At 45.0% G+C, this 20,943-nt stretch overlaps 1 protein-coding gene across 1 annotated transcript in view; it reads right to left on the minus strand.

Annotated features, from left to right (window-relative positions):
* CLEC16A (C-type lectin domain containing 16A) overlaps positions 1-20,456 on the minus strand; it is a 280,950-nt gene extending 260,494 nt beyond the window's left edge. Inside the window, exons 1-5 of the mRNA XM_044302863.1 lie at positions 20,285-20,456; positions 14,663-14,791; positions 12,493-12,626; positions 9,285-9,433; positions 2,616-2,721 (exon numbers count right to left, since the gene is read on the minus strand). Of these exons, the coding sequence (XP_044158798.1) occupies positions 2,616-2,721; positions 9,285-9,433; positions 12,493-12,626; positions 14,663-14,791; positions 20,285-20,361 (595 nt within the window). The 5' untranslated portion in view covers positions 20,362-20,456. The remainder of the gene's footprint in view (positions 1-2,615; positions 2,722-9,284; positions 9,434-12,492; positions 12,627-14,662; positions 14,792-20,284) is intronic.
* Positions 20,457-20,943: the final 487 nt, after the last annotated feature.

Here is a 20,943-nt window from a genome sequence, read left to right on the forward strand (position 1 = left end):
TTTATCACATGCGTGCAAAACGCATTGCACTCGCACTGAAAAAACTGAACAACAGAACGCAATCGCAGGCAAAACTGACTGAAATTGCGTCTACTCGCAAGGGTTTGCCGTAATGCACCCACAACGCACCCGTGTGAAAGAGGCCTAATAATGCTTTATTAATGACAGCAAGTGCTACATAAACTGCATTTTTACATAGCCTTTAAGTCACATTATACATAAAGGGGCTATCTGGGATTTTAAATATTTAACATTCACACATTGGGGGAGATTTAGCAAAACTGGTGTAATGGAAAACTTAGTTGCCCATAGCCACCAATCATATTCTACCTTTCATTTTTCAGAGCTCCTTTAGAAAATCAAAGGTGGGATCTGATTAGTGGCTGTGGGCAACTAAGCCAGTTTCCTCTGCACCAGGTTTGCCAAATCTCCCACAATGTGCTCAAATAATGATTTTTGCCACAATTTCTTTCATCGGTCCAAACATTGGTAACTAAGTATCATGACATATACAGCGGCGCCCAGGGATCTCACTGCACTTACTATTATCCCTGGGCGCCGCTCCGTTCTCCCGTTATGCCCTCCGGTATCTTCGCTCTGTAAGTTATAGTAGGCGGAGTCTGCCCTTGTTTTGCTGGGCGTCTCCTTCTCCTAGGCTGTAGCACTGGCCAATCGCAGCGCACAGCTCACAGCCTGGCAGAAAAAAAAAACCTCCCAGGCTGTGAGCTCTGCGCTGCGATTGGCCAGCGCTACAGCCTAGGAGAAGGAGACGCCCAGCAGAACAAGGGCAGACTCCGCCTACTATAACCAAGTCCCCGAACATACCAGAGGACATAACGGGAGAACGGAGCGGCGCCCAGGGATAATAGTAAGTGCAGTGAGATCCCTGGGCGCCGCTGTATATGTCATGATACTTCATTCACAATGTCAGGACCGGTGAAAGGTCCTCTTTAAAACGGATACAAAACGACGACAGTTCTGCAACGCATGAATAAACCATAAATGCACAACTTAACTAAAAGGAAACAACCATTAAGCTCTGAACGGCAGTCTGTCAGCTACTCTTCACGTATTAAAGGGAATCCATCAGCTCCGAAACACCCTCCAAACTAGAGTAAATGGTGTCTGATGATGAGGAATCCGGTTATATAATTTTTATCTTCATACTCCCTTCCATTCTGGCGCTGAGAGGACTGCGGAGCTCACCCCCACAATGGAGAAGAATCAAAGAGGAGGAGTCCTCTCAATGCAGTTTCCATTTAATATCCAAACTGGTCTGACTTATGGCACCTCTGCCAACCAGCTGATGGCAGAGCACCCAGCACACTGAAGGCGGGCACAGCTCTGTACCCTGTGTAGTGGGCAAACCTGGTTACTGCAGCTATCTTCCATTCATTTGTATAGGAATGAGCTGCAGTAACCATGCACAGTGTACGGAACGGAGTCACTATTCCAGACCCCAACAAATTTGCATATTGACGATTGGGATCAAGAAAAAAAGAAATAAAAATAATGCACAAACGGGAAAATTGCATAAAATTATAAAAGAACCATTACTTACCAGTTAAATCCTCCACTGCCGCTCTGGTGACCCTTGCGAGTCTATGTTTACTGTGCAGCGGCGGTGACGTCACATCAACACATATGACAGATTGAGGCTGCAGCAGTTATGGGTACTGACATCATGTCACCGCTGCAGCACAGTAAACAGACTGGAAGGGGAGAATAGTGCAGCATCCCTGGGGCAGCAGGGGATTCAAAAGGTAAGTGAAGGCTTTTTATTTCCCCCTTCCCCTCATAGGTCCATTTTTTTCTTGATCCTCTATAACCCCTTTAATATATTCTGTCGGTTGGAAGTAACATCTACAATGTGTGTGGCTACAGTAAGGAGATCACCTTGGTATCAGTCTACATCTGCTAAACTCCATGATTAAAGTAGGGGACGCGATCACAAACTTCAGCAAATAGGATGGAAGATTTAAGAGAACGTTTGTGTAAAGAGTTGAGCTGTCCATACCGGTGACTATGGGGGGCCAGGTTTACATGACAGGGTAACACCCGGCGACTAGGCAGACTTATCTAGAATCACCAGATTCCTCACCGGCACAGATTATCATGGCTCCTACTAATAGGAGTTTTAGGTCATTTTCAAACAGTCACTATTTGTAAGTATGTTTTGTAAGCCGAAACCAGAAGTGAAACCTACAGAGAAAACATATAATGGACCCACTCCTGGCTTTGGTTTAGGGCTCAAGCAGACGTCCGAGTCCACAAATCACAGATCCTGGCTGAGTGCATGCAACCATTTATTTTTTAACTTCTGTAGAAATGTCCTATCCTTGGCCGCAAAATGGACAATAGGACATGTTCTATTTATTTATTTAATTTAAATATGAAAAGAATGGGTGCGAATCCGATCCACCAAAAATGCGGACCAAAACTGCGGTTGTATGCATGAGCCCTTACAGATAGTGATGAAAAATACTGACGGTGTGAAAGAGATGTTGGATTGTCTCACTCGCGTAGTAATTCATAATTGACCCCAGAATACTTGTAGAAACTCAAGACACCGGCTATTCTTCTGTTACATAACCGACCAGATACAATATTCTTACCTTTGTAGATATTTAAAGTGATGTTCCTCACCGCCACTCGGACCATGTGCTCAGGATGGTTAAAGAATTTAATTGCTTCAGTGTAAAGAGCAAAATCATTGGTGTGCTGGAGGGGAGAAAGCAATTACTAGAACAGCACAAACAGATCACTCAACAGTTAATAAAATGGAAATTCTGACATTCAACTAGAATGAAAACACTGCACGTTAAAGGGGTTGTCCTGCTTTAATTAAATGATGGCCTATCCTCAGGATACTACTAGTAACCCAGCGATTAGCTGTTCAGGTGGAGCTCTGTCTCTGTAAGTTGGCGCCGGTACTACACAGGACTGCTAACCTTTTAGTGGAGGGAGCTCTTTACCACAGTGCCGCTCCCGCTGATGTGAATGAAAGCAGCACTGACGACGAAAAGCTGTGCAGGTCTGGCACTGGCTTCCGGTGATGGAGGTACCATGATTTTACAATTCTACACTCGGCCCAAAGTTTTGAGACAGACACAAATTTTGGTTTGCCGCTTCAGTTTTTATGGTGGCAATTAGAATTAATGCGAGATTGCTTTTACGAGTGATCAAATGAATTGCAATTATTTACAATGTCATTGTTTGCCATGAAAAGTCGATAAAAAAAAATAAAAAAATTCACTGCAATTCAGCTCTGCCACAAAATGACCTGCTACCATAATTTCAGTGATCTTCTCGTTAGCTCAGGAGAAAGTGTTTACTTTGACAAGGCAGCTGATATCGCTCCGACATGCTGATTGGATTGAGTTGCTTTAAGGGGGGTGCTTGAAATCATTGTCTTCTTCTGTTAACCATGGTTACCTCCAAGGAAACATGTGCAGTCAACATTGCTTTGCATCAAAAGGGGCTTCACAGGCAAAAACATTGCGGTTTGTAAAATTGCACCTAAATAAAATAGATCATCAAGAACTAGGAGAGAGGTTCAACTGTTGTGAAGAAGACTTCAGGGTATCCAATAAGTCTAGCAAGTGCCAGGACCATCTCCTAAAGAGGATTCAGCTATGGGATCTGTTCACCACCAGTGCAGAGTTTGCTCAGGAATGGCAGCAGGAAGGTGTGACTGCATCTGTACGCACCGTGAGGCAAAGGCATTTGGAGGATGGCCCGGTATAATGAAGGGCAGCAAAGAAGCCACATCTCTCAAAGAAAACAATGAAGGACAAACTGACTTCTGCAGGAAGTACAGAGATTGGACTGGAGTGGACTGGGGTAAAGTTATCAAGAAGCCACCTTCATACTGTTTGGGACATCTGGCAAAATGATTGTCCGGAGAAGAAAAGGTGAGCGCTACAATGAGTTCTGTGTCATGTCAACAGTAACGCATCTTGAGACCATTCATGTGGGGTTGTTTCTCATCTAAGGGATGCCTAAGAATACTGCCATGAATAAAGAATATTGTCAAAGCATCCTTCAAGAGCAACTTCTCCCAACGATCAAGGAGCAATATGGTGATGGACAATGATTTTGTCAGCACGATAGGGCAACCATGTCACAAGGCAAAAGTGATAACTCAACAAAACATTGAAATTTTGGGTCCATGGCAAGGAAACACTCTCGTCAACCAACAAAAAGAGGATGGAAAAACAAAAACACAAACTGTGATAAACTCCAAGCACTGATTAGGCAAGAATGAGTTGCCATCAGTCAGGATTTGGCCCAGAAGCTGATATCTAGTACGCCAGAGCGAACTGCAGAATTCTTAAAAAAGAAGGGTCAACACTGGAAATATTGCGTGTTTGCATAAACTTGATGTATTTGTCAATACAAGTTTAAAAAAAAAAAAATTATGAAATGCTTATAATTGTACTTCAGTATACTATAGAAACATCTGAAAAAAAAGATCTAAAAACACTAAAGCAGCAAACTTTGCGAAAACCGAAATTTGTGTCAGTCTTAAAACTTTATGCCACGACTGTAGAGTCTACGTGAAGCTTTATTTATAGTAAATTACAACACTCCATATGTAGCTGAGGGCAGAAAGTAGGTTGCCAACTCAGATCACAATGTAGCTTAAAGGGGTGTCCCACTAGAGAAAATGGCATTTATCATGTAGAGAGTTAATAAATGGCACTTACTAATCTATTGTGTTACTGTACTGCACGTTATCTGCACTCCTTGTAACTGCTCTATCATTTTCACTGCAGATCTGAAGAAAGACTATGACCCGAAAACTTTTACCTTTGATTTGCCTAAAGAACTTTCTTAAAATAAAGTAAGTCTAATTTAACTGTGGAGCGTGTGGAGTTCCTGAGGGGATTTTCTGGGATTTTGATACTGATGACCTATCCTCAGGAGCACCGGTGCCTTCTCAAGCAGCTGAAGGTCACAAGTCCTGGGTGTCGGACCACCTCCGATCAGATACTGATGACCTATCCTCAGGAGCAACGGTGCCTTCTCAAGCAGCTGAAGGTCACAAGTCCTGGGTGTCGGACCACCTCTGATCAGATACTGATAACCTATCCCCAGGAGCACAGGTGCCTTCTCAAACTGCTGATTGTCGCAAGTCCCAGGAGTCGGACGCCCACCTATCAGATACTGTTGACCAATTCTGATGATAGGTCAGCAGTATCAAAATCTCAGAAAACCCCTTTAAGCAACACTATGGGGACTATGTGTTTGCATAGTTTTTTGGCGGTGGTTGGTAAACTATTTTGTAACCCAAATGGAGTAATGCAGTACACTGTGGGGGAATGGTAATGTTTGAGTTCTTGTTAAGTTCACTGCAGAAGACTGTGCTGCCACCTTGTGGTGGTGATATGTACTCTGCAGCAATGAGGTCTAATAAATTAATTATAAGTCAGGCAGAAACCACCCTGCTGTGTATCCGAGTCTATACAATGAATAATACATAATCAGTACCTGGCTGCAACCCAAAAATAGCGTGATCTGTAGTCAGGTGTCAGTTACTAGGAATTACAGACAGATCTGCACAAGATAACCCTGAGAACACAGGATGAGTAAAGCTGGACGCACATGTTAATTTATACTTGATGCATCCAACTGGTTTTAATGGGATCCACCAACAACGTTATGTGTATCAGCACAGGTAACAGTATTCTGTTTGCTAAGGTGGAATAAAGCTTAGGACAGGTTGGATATTAACTAATTTTGGTTTTATAGAGATATTAATGTGCTAGACCCCCCCCCCCCCCCCCCTCCAATAAAATGGACAGTGGCAAAATGAGGTGCGACCCACAATTATCGGATATTAGATAAGGCATCTGCACAAGAGATGGAAATACCCACTTAAAGTGACTCTGTCCCCCGGATCAGCGCTACCCTACCAGGCATATAGCCTTGTAGGGTTGATGACGCTGACAAAAATTATACCTTTCTTTCTGCCGTCGGTGGTCCGGTGGTGGAGAAAAATTTACTTTAATAAATAAGTGAATGAAGTATTCGAGCACCAGGAGGGGGGCTTATGCGGTTCGAGCATCGCTCCAGCGACGCCCCCGATGTACCACAATGAAGCCCCTCTGCTGTAGTTCATGTCCCCTGCCTTTAGACTGACAGCGCTAGACCCTCTGGACTGATCCTGTGCCTGAGCACGTGTGCCCAGAACGGCTTCATTCCTGATTTGTCAAGATGCATACTGGGGCAGTGCTAGGCCAAAGGGTCTAGTGCTGTCAATCTAAAGGCATGAGCCATGAATTACAGCGGAGGGGTGTCATGGAGCTGGAGCGGTCCTCGAACCACACAAGCCCGTCTCCTGGTGCTCAAATACTTCATTTGCATATTTTTAATAGTAACTTTTCTCTCCACCACCGGACCACTGACAGCAGAAAGAAAGACATTGGTTTTGTCAGCGTCATCAACCCTACCAGGCTTTATGTCTGGTAGGGTAACATGGATGTGGGTGACAGAGCCTCTTTAAGCACTTTTTTTCTTTTCCCATCACTGCATCTGGGAATATAAAACTTTTTATTAGCGATTAACTTTTATCTTAGATTTTTTTACCTAGCATTGTTCTGTATACATAATACCCATTTGCTTATTTTCTCAGATGTCACAATTGCAGACTATGAAAAGTACAACAGAAAAGCTTCTGATGCTAGTGCACGTGAGCCAGGATATTTAGGAGGAGGGGCCTGGGTTTAGGTTGCATAGTTTTCTTGACATACTTATGAGTACAGGGGGAGATCTAATCACACTGGTGCAAAGGAAAACTGGCCTAGTTGCCCATAGGAACCAATCAGGAGCTCTTGAAAATGACAGGTGGAATCTGATTGGTTGCCATGGGCAACTAAGCCAGTTTTCTTTTACACTACTTTTTATAAAACTACCCCATAGTGTATACAGAATGTATGTACCAAGTGTGACCTCCATTACATCTCTGCAGAGGTTGTTGTACAGCTTTCGCAGACTGTTGAATTCCAAATTTGCCCAGTTATGTTGTGATAAATCCCTTCATATAACTTGCCGTTCAGGTCCTGGAAAAGCTGGATGACAACATCCTCTATACTGTAGCATGGCTAGAAAGATTTGTCATTCAGAGTCTTGGGAAGGCTGGGTAACAAATTAATGATGATAATGTCTGTAAAGTGCTGCAGAATAAATTATGTGAACCTGTGGTAGGGACTGGTAAATAATAAGTCTGCCTAAATAAGGCCTCTTTAACACTTGCGTTGTCCGGATCCGGCGTGTACTCCACTTGCCAGAATTACACGCCGGATCCGGAAAAACGCAAGTGATCTGAAAGCATTTGAAGACGGATCCGTCTTCAAAATGCGTTCAGTGTTACTATGGCAGCCAGGACGCTATTAAATCAATCATTCTCCTCACTCCTAAATAGTGCCACAGCTAGGCAGTTTTGCCTTTCAGCATCCTAGGAATGCTGAGTTACAACAAGGTGGAGCTGTAACAGAGTCTGCAGACTACTAACTGTACTAAGATAAATCCCCCTTCTTACTCCTAAATAGTGCCACAGCTAGGCAGTTTTGCCTTTCATAGTCCTAGGAAAGCTGGGTTACCACCATGTGGAGTTGGGATGGACTGCAGAATACTAAATCTACCAAGATAAATCCACCTTCTCACTCCTAAATAGTGCCATAGCTAGGCAGATTTGTCTTTCAGGGTCCTGGGAAAGCTGGGTTACTTGTGCAATGCAAGGGTAACATTAAATTCATTCTAATATCCCCGAAACGCGCATGGGTTATACATTGCACCGGCATGCTGGGACTGAAGTTTTCCTGAATTTTAACGCAGGAAAAATTCCTGTGTCAAGGACCGGCAACCATTGGAGAAAGCTCTGACGATACGAAGCCTTAACAAGCGCACAATCAGCGGATGACACGAAGTTCCAACAAGCGCGTAGTCAGTTGATATCCGGCTCATTCCGAATTCCCAAGCCCGCACAAAGACAGGAGGACATCGACTAGATTGAGGTAACACTAACACAGTTGTAAAAATAGGTGGGACGCCACCTCGGTACGTGCCTCTTGGTCCCCTCTGTCTTTCTTAAAGACTTGTGAACATTCTCTTATGCACTGCTGAAAGTCAGCAGCAACACCATACAGAACCACGATTATTTATGAATACGATTATTTAAGAATCCGTTAATTTAAGAGTGTTATCCGGATATACAAGTGGATTATTACCTTTTAAAGATCTAACATATGGATTGCGGTTGTCAACATTCTGGACTTTGATTATCGATGCACTGTGTCTCTTCCATTGTTGCTATTATCCTCACTTTTTGCACCTTGATGAGCACCTATTGCTGCCACCCATGTGATTGATTGACTTATTCATATATGATTTTTATGCTGTTATATTTATTAATTATTGCTGCAACCTATGCGATTTACTCATATGTGATTTTTATGCTGCTATACTCATGAATTGATGCCACTTTAGGGAGTTTAATTAAATATTTCTTATTTTTGACTACATATCTGAGTGCCTGGTCTTATTGTTATAATATTAAATGGACAATGTGTACAGATCCACAAGACTTGTAATCCAGATTTCCAACATTGACGAATGTTAAATTTTCCTAGATAGATGGCTATATAGGCAATCTTGACATTCCAGCACCTGGGGAAGCTGGGTAGCACTTTCTGTGGTGCCAGTGGCCTGGTACAGTCTTGCACACACATGGGGGGGGTGCAAGAAGCCGCTAATGTTTTGCTGTTTCTTTCACAGTGCTCTGAGAGCCCATTAAAGTGATTGCAGTGTTAAGCCCCGCTCCTTTCCCAAAATTCCTGTCTGCCTGTTAGCTCATGCTAGTGCACAGAGCCGATCGCCAGCCAAAGAAGGAGAAGCAGGGAGGAAGGAAACACTTTTATAGAATTTTTTGTTCTTCAAGGTTTAGTGCAGTGGTCAGCAACCTTTGGCACTCCAGCTGTAGTGAAACTACAATTCCCATTCACTTCTATGAGAGTTCTGACAAGAGTAGAAAAAGTATTCATGCTGGGAGTTGTAGTTTCACAACAGCTGACGTGTCGGAGGTTGCCTACCCCTGGTTTAGTGGATAGGAGTAGCATATAGGACTCTAGCTGATCTTGAAAACATGGTCCCTGAAAAGGATCCACAGTGCACTATGAACCTCTTTACTTAAGATTGTGGGTTCCCATAGCAGTCAGAAAGTGCTGCCATATTACTGAAGTACTAGGACGTCAAGGTGTGCAAAGTGGCCATTTACTACTCACCTCATTGTAAAAGAAATGTACAGTATGGCTGTTCAGTTTCACAGAGAGCGTTTTTAGGAAGCAGATATAATAACCCATTATCTCCTCGTCAGAAAAATCAAACTTGTGGACGATGATGGAATTCACATGATTATTAGACAGCAAGTAATCTGATGGTAGAAAAAGAGCAGAACACGTAATGTGGCATGTAACACTGCATATTCCCCGCAGTATATGTGTATTCTGGGTTAGGATGACTTTTTAATCGCCTTTTATTTAAATTAAAAAAATTGGGGGGGGACAAGGTGAATCACACCAGCAGGAAAAATATTTTAATGTTTTAAATAGTTCACTAATAACTTGAAAAGGAAGGGGAAGCTAAATAAACAGCACAAAAAAACTTTATTAAATCAAAACTCAGTCGGAAAAAGGTGAATAAAACCAGTGCTATTTGCACGAATGGAAATGATTATGTAATCAATCAAATCTAGGGATTCAATATACAAGGCTCAGGGTCAAACCTGACTGCCCCTTTAAAAACCTGTCCCTAGGCCAGATGGTGCAGTAATATTAGCCAGCAAAAATGGCGAAGACTCGGGGTATTGGTATCAAACCAAAACGTCCATAATCGCTGCCAATATAGAAGTTATTTCAGTGGAGCCTGTTGTAAACTACAATACCGTGCCCACATCTCCTCAAGCTGATTTACCACATGCACTGCAATACATGCAGCCAACACAGTTCCACATGGTCCTCATAGCTCTAACAGGCTACACGTCAAATAATGTCCGAGGCCCGACGCGTTTCTGCAAACAAAGGTGCCTCATCAGGAGCCCCTAATGTAACCTAATGCTTTGAGCCAGAAACAAAGTATGAAAAAAGCAGTAGGAACGCGCGGCCCCTCTCACACAGCCGAAGAATGGCCGGAGCGCTGCCCCTTTATTCACCTTTTCCCGACTGAGTTTTTATTTAATAAAGTTTTTTGTGTTGTTTTTTTAGCTTCCTCTTGCTTTCCAAGTTATTAGTTAATTATTTAGGATATGGCAAACCTGTATCATTGAGATTATACATGTTAACCTATTTAATGTTTTAGGCATTTTCAGACACCGCAATACTGTTATTTATATTTTCTATTTCTTTTTATATCAAAAATTGGGAAAGGGGGGGTATTTAAATTTTAGTGTTTTTTCATTTCTTTTACAATTTTTTTTACTGTAATATGACTTGAACATGGCATATTCTGAACGTCTGTCCCATAGACCACAATAGAATACTATTGCAGTCTATGGGATTTTCACTGCCTGCCCGAGAGTCGTGCCTTGTGCATGGATTTTCAGGCAGTTAGCCATGACAGACCTGGGAACTTTCCAAAGCCCCCAGACTTTCCCAAGCAACTGATCGGAGCCCTGCGATTTCGGCACGGGGGCTCTGATTGGAAGGCAAAGGAAGCACCTTCCCTGTGCCTCACCTCACAGATGCTGCATTAACGGCATCTGAGGGGTTAAACTACTTGTCTGTACTGAGATATATATATATAGATATAGATATATATATATATATATATATATATATATATATATATACACACACACACACACATACAGTACAGACCAAAAGTTTGGACACACCTTCTCATTCAAAGAGTTTTCTTTATTTTCATGACTATGAAAATTGTAGATTCACACGGAAGGCATCAAAACTATGAATTAACACATGTGGAATTATATACATAACAAAAAAGTGTGAAACAACTGAAAATATGTCATATTCTAGGTTCTTCAAAGTAGCCACCTTTTGCTTTGATTACTGCTTTGCACACTCTTGGCATTCTCTTGATGAGCTTCAAGAGGTAGTCACCTGAAATGGTCTTGAAGGAGTTCCCAGAGATGCTTAGCACTTGTTGGCCCTTTTGCCTTCACTCTGCGGTCCAGCTCACCCCAAACCATCTCGATTGGGTTCAGGTCCGGTGACTGTGGAGGCCAGGTCATCTGGCACAGCACCCCATCACTCTCCTTCATGGTCAAATAGCCCTTACACAGCCTGGAGGTGTGTTTGGGGTCATTATCCTGTTGAAAAATAAATGATGGTCCAACTAAACGCAAACCGGATGGAATAGCATGCCGCTGCAAGATGCTGTGGTAGCCATGCTGGTTCAGTATGCCTTCAATTTTGAATAAATCCCCAACTGTGTCACCAGCAAAGCACCCCCACACCATCACACCTCCTTCTCCATGCTTCACGGTGGGAACCAGGCATGTAGAGTCCATCCGTTCACCTTTTGTGCGTCGCACAAAGACACGGTGGTTGGAACCAAAGATCTCAAATTTGGACTCATCAGACCAAAGCACAGATTTCCACTGGTCTAATGTCCATTCCTTGTGTTCTTTAGCCAAACAAGTCTCTTCTGCTTGTTGCCTGTCCTTAGCAGTGGTTTCCTAGCAGATATTCTACCATGAAGGCCAGATTCACACAGTCTCCTCTTAACAGTTGTTCTAGAGTTGTGTCTGCTGCTAGAACTCTGTGTGGCATTGACCTGGTCTCTAATGTGAGATGCTGTTAACCTGCGATTTCTGAGGCTGGTGACTCGGATGAACTTATCCTCCGCAGCAGAGGTGACTCTTGGTCTTCCTTTCCTGGGGCGGTCCGCATGTGAGCCAGTTTCTTTGTAGCGCTTGATGGTTTTTGTGACTGCACTTGGGGACACTTTCAAAGTTTTCCCAATTTTTCGGACTGACTGACCTTCATTTCTTAACAGTCTATTCAGTAGGACTATCAGCTGTGTATCCACCTGACTTCTCCACAACGCAATTGATGGTCCCAACCCCATTTATAAGGCAAGAAATCCAACTTATTAAACCTGACAGGGCACACCTGTGAAGTGAAAACCATTTCAGGTGACTACCTCTTGAAGCTCATCAAGAGAATGCCAAGAGTGTGCAAAGCAGTAATCAAAGCAAAAGGTGGCTTCTTTGAAGAACCTAGAATATGACATATTTTCAGTTGTTTCACACTTTTTTGTTATGTGTATAATTCCACATGTGTTAATTCATAGTTTTGATGCCTTCAGTGTGAATCTACAATTTTCATAGTCATGAAAATAAAGAAAACTCTTTGAATGAGAAGGTGTGTCCAAACTTTTGGTCTGTACTGATAGAGATATATATATATATATCTCTATTTTACACCTGTAGTATGTACATCATTACCATGTGTGATTCCTACAACTTACATAAAGATGTCTCGTGATTGATGTTCTCAAACAACATGTTGAGTGTCTGAAGTAGCTGCCCGCAGACGTAACGGCCGGATTTTTGTCGCAGAATGTTCAAGAAAAAGACAAACATGTTTTTCTCCAGGAAGAAGCTGCAACGTAAGAGATTACACAGTTAGCAAAGCAGAAAGTCACTTTCCAGTGTGCACTGTATAAAGCTACAGTTCTAGTCAATGTCTGAAGGAGGTCCAAACAGCAGGACCGACCCACACTGATCATGAGAGTTAAGTGGCTGCCGCGCTCTTTCAGGGTCCAGCCACACACGTACCGTAAATGCTGCCGATTCTCCGCAGCAGCATCGTGAGCCAAGAATCTGCCGAACATTACAGAAGAAGCAGCGAAGCGGATGAGATTTACTAAAGTCTTATCCACATGATACTCAGAGTGTCTGCAGAGAAAGCCACATATAACTTGACAATTTATATTGCGGATATCTGCCACAGATTTTACCCTTTGAAATGCAGAGGGTTAAATCTGCAGCCAATCCGCTGTTTCCTCACCTGAATCAACAGCAGATGTCAGCCAGATACGCTTTAGATTTTCCACTGCAGCAGACAATGCAGGGGGAGAAACCTGAGGCATACCAGCCAAAATCTGCTTCAAAATACGCACCATTTGGTGCAAATTTTGCCACTGTGGATTTCAGCCAGATCTGCTGCATAAACTCGCCACGTATGGCCGCACCCCTCCGGTATTGGCACATGTAGCACTTACGCTGCGGGCTTGCCAGTACAGATTTGAATGCGGCAAATCCGCAAAGTTTTACAGTGCCAGCAAAGTCGGTGAGACTTTAAAAATCTCACCCACACGTTACAATAAAAATCCACAGCGGTCTGGATTTTAAGTCTGCAGCACGTCAATTCCTACCCCAGATTTCATCTTTTGCAATAAATAGGCTGAAATGCACAGCACTGCGACACAGCGACAGAACACTCTTTGCCATCACAACCACAATGGAAGCCACTTGGCTGTATTGTTACAAATCACAGCTCTAAAAAAGTTTTGGGTCACACAAACTTTCTGAGACTTGCTGCTGCGCCACACATGTTGCCATGTAGTCTAAGCCATAAAGGGTTATTCCAGTTACATAAAGTTATCCTCAATTCACAGGATAGGGGATAACTATTAGATCGTGGGGTCTCAGCGATAGGAGAGCGGGGGCTCCAAACCCCGTATGGAGCTCCCGCTCTCCTATATCCTGGGGTAGGGCCCCCATTGTCATGATCAGTGGGAGTCCCAGCAGTAGGACCCCCACCGATCTAATAATTATGCCCTATCCTCTGGTTAGGGGATAACTTTATATAACCAGAATTTATTATTCAGAAATTCTCATGCACTTTGCTGGCACTGTACAACGCTGCAGGAAAAGGTCCGCAGCATGTCAATTTACACAGCGGATTTCTCTTGTGTATTTTACCCTTTGCAATGGAGAGGGTGAAATCTGCTGGCTATTCTACAGCAAAAACGGATGGAATACATGCGGTTTCGTTGTAGTTTTTGCTGCGGAAATGCTGAAAAAAACAACACTGAAGATTTTTCCTTTACACTAGTAGATGTATCAGATGATTGTCGAGAAGGAAACGTGTCTTCCTAGCAATCGTGAGGTCATCAGTCAAGACATGTACATGCCGCAATCTCCTCCACAGTATAGGGAGGAGTGATTTCTTTGTACTGTTTGTCGGCAGCAGAGACTGTTTGGATGGCACTATCTGCTGCCGGCAAACAAACGATCATATTACAACATAAACAAGCGGTAATCAGTGGTCCCTTTACACCGCCAGATCATTGTTAATGAGCGTTCCTACAAACGCTTAGCCATTATCTGGCTGACTCTCGGCCTGTGTAAAGAGACCTTTAAGAAAAGTACCTCAGCCATGAAAAAGCCTAAAAGACTACATTATTTCATGCGCTTGGTAGAAAAATGATCTGGGCTAAAGATAAAAAGCAACTGAACCACATTTTTGGACACATAGAAAACACAACACCGTGTAGAGCACTGAGTAGACATCATTGATCCAGGTAATCGCTTGATCAATAAGACCACCAAAAATTAAATGGATCCTAAAAAAACATGTTACACAGAAAATAAAGGCTCCCACCCCACAGCCAAGGCCAGGTGTGCACTTACTCAAACACTGAGCTGTCATTCTGATCTCCCCAGATTAGGATCTCTGTGATGGAACGAATGGTCTCCACCAGCAGGTTGCGGTTGAGGTCTGTCACGGTGGTGTTCTTGGTTAGGACATGATACATGTACCTAGAAAACGAGGAGAGGACAGTTAGTAGTCAGACACACAGCACCATCATCTCTAGCATCTCCATATTGTCCGTAATCATTTCTATATTTTATGACCACCTTTTACTCCCCTTCACAAGTTTATTTTTTTTTAAATATGGGATCCTAAGGGTGAGGCCCGTCACTGTACCCCTATACACTGTGGTTCATAGTCTCTTGACGTCATCAGGCTGAAACCCCACTGGAACCTCAATAAACCTCTGACCTTACTGAACCTCTACTACTGTGTGCTGTGTTAGGGGGGGTGCCAGCAGCTCACGTCATGTCTTTTAGGGTCAGGGCGGCACTGACACTTGAGGTCCCTCTGCTGAATGGTTGAGGGGGTTCGCAGGGGTACAAGACATGGTTCCCACCACTCAGGAAATCTGCATCCAACAGAAGAAACAAATACACTGCTTCCAGATCTCCTGACAGCCTCCACTCCCAGGTCCCTCATGACACAGAAATTTGACCGTTCAGCTGGTCGCAGGCCACGTGTTCTTCTTGATAGGAAGGAAAGACTGGCAGGGGACCCTGGAAGAATCAGAACAGGAGCAGCAGGAGATCAGTGAGGTGTGAATTACTTTACTTCCTCAAAGTATTCTGAGCCTTTTTTTAAATCATTTTTCCGAATAAATTTTGTCCAGGCAACCCCCTTAACGGGGTTGCACCACGAAAAAATATTGTAAATTATTCAAACTATCACCTGGATCTGAATACTTTTAAAATTGTATGTTAGTAAAATCTTAGTTTAGCTGCTGAGCTATTCAATAAAATGTATTGCGCCACCTGCTGTTTGCCCCTTTTCCTTCTTTCTTGTCCACCTCAATGAGGTGGTCGCACACGCTCAGTTTAAATCTTCAACTGCCACTAGCCATATCGTCTGTTAAAAGGACACAGCTCCTGAGCTGCCACTGTGCATCAGTAGTCCAAGACACGTCCGACTTCTCCAGGCCAGCGCTGTTCACATGAGTAGTGCTGGCCAATCCAAGGGCAGCAAGAAGTGTCTTGGGCTACTAAATGCACAGTATGCATCAGGCAGTCTGAGAAGCACTGCAGCCATCTTGGGCGGCAGAAGAGGAGCCTGGGAATTGGCGGATCGGCAGCTAAAAAGAAGGGCACCAGTTAAAGGGATTATTTTCTTGACCCGGAAGCTCACTTTAACCATTTTCTCCCTTGTGTTGTATTTTCCAAGGTCTTCAGGCGTGTCCATTACTATCTGCTTCTTCATGGTAAAGCTGTGACGTGTCCCGGTAAACGCTGACTGTACAGACTATGAGAAGCAGCTAATGAGTCACAGAATATATTATCTGTAGGTTATGACGATGCTGAATGTGGAGGACGCTCCAAAACCAAAGCGCCAGAAGTAACCACCCGGACTGGTTCATAAGAACACTAAGGCCTCTTTCACACGGGCGTTGCGGGAAAATGTTTGATTTTTCCGCGCGAGTGCAAAACATTGTAATGCGTTTTGCACTCGCGTGGGAAAAATCGCGCATGTTTGGTACCCAAACCCGAACTTCTTCACAGAAGGTCAGGCTTGGGATCGGTGTTCTGTAGATTGTATTATTTACCGGGACACGCCACAGGTCCTGTTCCTCCACACAGCTAAGATGAAGACAGAAGGAGATGCCGGCTGCGCGATCAAGTGGATTAAGGCGAGTTAAAAAAAATTTAACCCCTCCAGCGCTATTTTATTATGCATTCTGTATTCAGAATGCTATTATTTTCCCTTATAACCATGTTATAAGGGGAAATAATAATGATCGGGTCCCCATCCCGATCGTCTCCTAGCAACCGTGCGTGAAAATTGCACCACATCCGCACTTGCTTGCGGATGCTTGTGATTTTAACGCAACCCCATTCATTTCTATGGGGCCTGCGTTACGTGAAAAACGCACAAAATAGAGCATGCTGCAATTTTGACGCAACGCATAAGTGATGCGTGAAAATCACCGCTCATGTGAACAGCCCCATAGAAATGAATGGGTCGGGATTCAGTGCGGGTGCAATGCGTTCAACTCGCGCATTTCACCTGGTCGAAATACTAGCCCCTTTGAAAGGGGCCTAAGAACAGCGCATGTCTCCTGTGGACAGAGGATCAGGTGTCCATGCCGGGGAGGAAGAACACAAATCTCGGACCAGAAGATAGAGACGTGGAGGACGGCAGCGGCAGGGAGAGGTAAGTATGATCCTTTCAGTAGGGGAGGTAGGCTGCCGCCACCTCTTAGAAATTATCGGGCACATTTATTAAGGGCAGCGTTTTAGACGCTGGTCTTAATAAAGCCCCATAGCTGGTGGTGGATCCGACGAAGTTATGAAGAGGCGCCGGTCTCTCCATAACTTCATCCAGCGCCAGTTCTAAATGGAACACAGGTTCTGAGTTGTCGTACATTTACACATTTTTCTACGCCTAAAACAGGTGTAAAAAATGGTGAATGAGACTTTTTTAGACCTGGCGTGAGTGGGACGAAGTCGCAGATGACGGTTAGCTGCACTGCCATCTGCTCCGGAAACACACCTAATTTAGGGCTTGTTCAGATCAAGGTTATGCATTCCGTTATGGCTGTCGACAGAATCTTGTTTGCCGTCCAGCATAACGGAAACCAGACGGATCCATAGACTTCTATTATGACGGATCAGACGGAATGGCCTCTGAAGGTTTCCGGTTTGATTTCCGTCTTATGGATTCCGTTATAACCATGTCATAACGGAATACACAACGGTGATGTGAACAAGCCCTTAGGCGTATTTCACAATAATAAATGACCCCCTGTGTATTCTCCGACAACGCCTTTAGAGGAGTAGTCCAAGTTAAATTAAAAAATTGTCAGCAGCAGTGAATGTACTAAAATATTCAGCACTTTCCGCCCCTTCCAGCACCACGCTGATGTCACCTTCCTGGCTGCAGTGGTGACATTCTCAGTAACACAGGTCACCGTGCAGCCAATCACTGGCCTCAGCAGGACACGGCATGTGACGTGCCCGAAACATCACTGCTGCAGCCAGGAAAACAAACACTAGCGATCCAGAGCGCGACGCTGCAAGTAGCAGGGAAGAAAAGTGACAAGTAGGACTCTGTGAGCTGGATGAACCTGTTCCAGCACCGAGGGTCTGGTCCTGCACAGGACCCTGTCTGGAGGTTTACACATCGGGAACTGGAAGGAGGCCGGAAGTCTCAGCACTGAACTGGAGCAGCAGGGAGTTGGCGGTTGCCATTTTTATGTGATGTGCTGCGCTGTCAAGGGCCTAGAAAAATTTGGGGTTGAAGCTCGATCACTTCGTTAAAGGGGTTGTCCCCGAGTTGTTGGTTTTTGCATTCTCCAGGAGCACACATGCAGCTTTTGCCGTGGATCTGCAGCACAATCCGCTACGGAGATTTTCGCAGTATTTCCCGTACCCTGAAACTCCTGTAAGCAGAAGACTGAGCAAAGAGGACCAAATATGAGCTTCAAAACACTATGGGGGGGGGTGGATTTATCAAGACTGGCGCAAAGGAAAACTGGCTTATTTGCCCATAGCAACCAATCAGATTCCACCTGTCAGAGCTCCTTTGGAAACTGAAAGGATCAATCTGATTGGTTGCTATTGGTCGTTCTCACACACTGCTTTGTGGCCTCCATGCCTTGTGAGCGCAGCCGTATCACAGCAGATCGTGCGTTATTGGATTTCTTCTACCCACACTGCCGGATTTTAGGTCATTTTTAATGACCGATCCAGAATTTTCTAGAATTTGCCCAGAGGTCGGCAACCGCCGGTGTTCTGTCAGAAAACCTTACCTCGTCAGATTCCCTCACCCCACGTGATTCCTGGGGGTGTGCGCCTCCGCGCAAGCGCAGTACCACGGCATAGGTAAGGTAAAATTACAGTGAGCGTTCACTCATGGATGCGCGCACGGACACCACGTGTGCGCTCTCAGGGGTAAGGAGATCTGACAGTGTTTTGTCTTGTTAAATCTCCTTACCCTCACACTGCGCCTGCGCTGTGTAGTGAGGGTAAGGAGATTTTACAATCCACGCGTGCACAGTGTGAGGGTAAGGAGATTTAAAGAGGATCTTTCACTAGAATAAAACATCTAAAGTAACTATACAGGCATGTAGAGCAGCGCCCAGGGATCCCCCTGCACTTACTGTTATCCCCGGGCGCCGCTCCGGTCTCCGGTAATTGCCTCCGGTATCTTCATAGTTAGGCTCCACCCAGGGGAACCTGCCGGCGTCTCCTTCTCCCATGCTGTAGCGCTGGCCAATCGCAGCGCTCAGCTCATAGCCTGAGAGAAAAAAAAAGCCTCTCAGGCTATGAGCTGAGCGCTGTGATTGGCCAGCGCTACAGCATGGGAGAATAAGACGCCGGCAGGTTCCCCTGGGTGGAGCCTAACTATGAAGATACCGGAGGCAATTACCGGAGACCGGAGCGGGGCCCAGGTATAACAGTAAGTGCAGGGGGGTCCCTGGGCGCCGCTCTCCGTGTCTGTATAGATAGTTTAGAAGTTTTATTCTAGTGAAAGGTCCTCTTTAACAAGACAAAGATCTCCTTACCCCTGAGAGCGCACGTGCGGTGTCCATGAGTCAACGCTCACTGTAATTTTACCTTACCCATGCCCTGGTATCGCGCTTGCGTGGAGGCACCGTGCCGTGGTACTGCGCTTGCGCGGAGGCGCACACCCCCGGAAGTCACGTGGGGTAAGGGAATCTGACAATTTAAGGTTTTCTGACAGAACACCGGCACTCCAGCTGTTGTGAAACTACAATTCCAAGCAAGCTCTATGGGAATTCTGAGAACAGCCAAGCAAGTGTGCCTGCTGGGAGTGATAGTTCCACAGCAGATGGAGTTCCAGAGACGGCTGACCCTGGTGTAGCTGATCTATATAAGACGTAGTCCTGAATATGGCGCTCTCTATGGACCCACAGTGTATCAGTATCATCCAGGTCCCTCTGATCTCACACGGACACATCAAAATGCTATTTTCCCCCGAAAAATCACTATTTCCGGGGGAAATCTATCAACTCACTATATGGCGGTACATATAGCTGTGACCCATAGTACAGAACATATGGGGTCCTTTATTAGACTGGTGTATAGTAGTTGCCCATAGCAACCAATCAGATTCCACCTTTTATTTTCCAAAGGAGCTGTCCAAAATGAAAGGTGGAATCTAATTGGTTGCTATGGGCAACTAAGCCAGTTCTACTTTACACCAGTTGGACACAGCTCTGCCCTGTCACCAGTGACAGTTTGAGGAACACACCAGTCTGACACACATGACCAGTAGACTGGCCACAGTCATGCTTTACACCAGGACATGACACCTTGGAGCTGAGGACCACCTGGCCTCCTCACTGTGATGTCAGCACTCAGTAAACACTACCAGCGGTGACGTCACAGCCGGAGGATTATGGGGAAAGCAGAGGGCTCAGGTCAGCAGCAGAAGTACGTGGTGACCTGCTCTTAGCTGTGACCTCCTCAGCACACACTTACTTCAGGCGGTCCAGGGAATGGACGCCGGAGGAGGAGCGCCCGGAGCCGCTCACCCAGCTCTTCGACCTCCCGAACATTGCTGACTTGTTGTCCCAGTCAGTTCATCCTGGAAAACCGATCAGGATGACACTCTCTCCCCTGCCACAACCCCCCTCTGCCGGGGAACAGCAGATAAACCACGGCGAGCACCCTGCTGCGAGCGCTGCTGGGAAATGTAGTTTTTACGCCATTGTAGAGTGGCGCTCCTCAGGGCCGCAAGAACTACAAATCCCGGCATGCTTAGCCACGTGGAAGGACTATTGTGACGACAGTTGTAAGAGCCGTGGCCTGGAAGTAGAAGCTTCCTTCCTACGTGCTGCTGTGCGGGGACTCGGGGAGCCTACAGCTCCGCAGCCCGGGCTCCTCACCCCACATATCACAGCAGCCGAGTGGGGATCTGGTATCCTGTGTGGCCCTCCGGTGCAGGATTCGGAAACATTTGCCACTTTTAGAGGAGTTTTCTAGGATTAGAAATACATGCCTGCTTTATTTACGTCCCTTTGTTGTGCTTTGTAGTGCAGCTCAGCTGTATTGAAGTGAATGGGGCTAAGGCTACTTTCACACTTGCGGCAGAGTGATCCGGCAATCTGCATGCAAACGGATGCGGAACCGTCTCACAA

This window comes from Bufo gargarizans, chromosome 8 (assembly GCF_014858855.1).
Source record: "Bufo gargarizans isolate SCDJY-AF-19 chromosome 8, ASM1485885v1, whole genome shotgun sequence".
Lineage (NCBI taxonomy): Eukaryota > Metazoa > Chordata > Amphibia > Anura > Bufonidae > Bufo > Bufo gargarizans.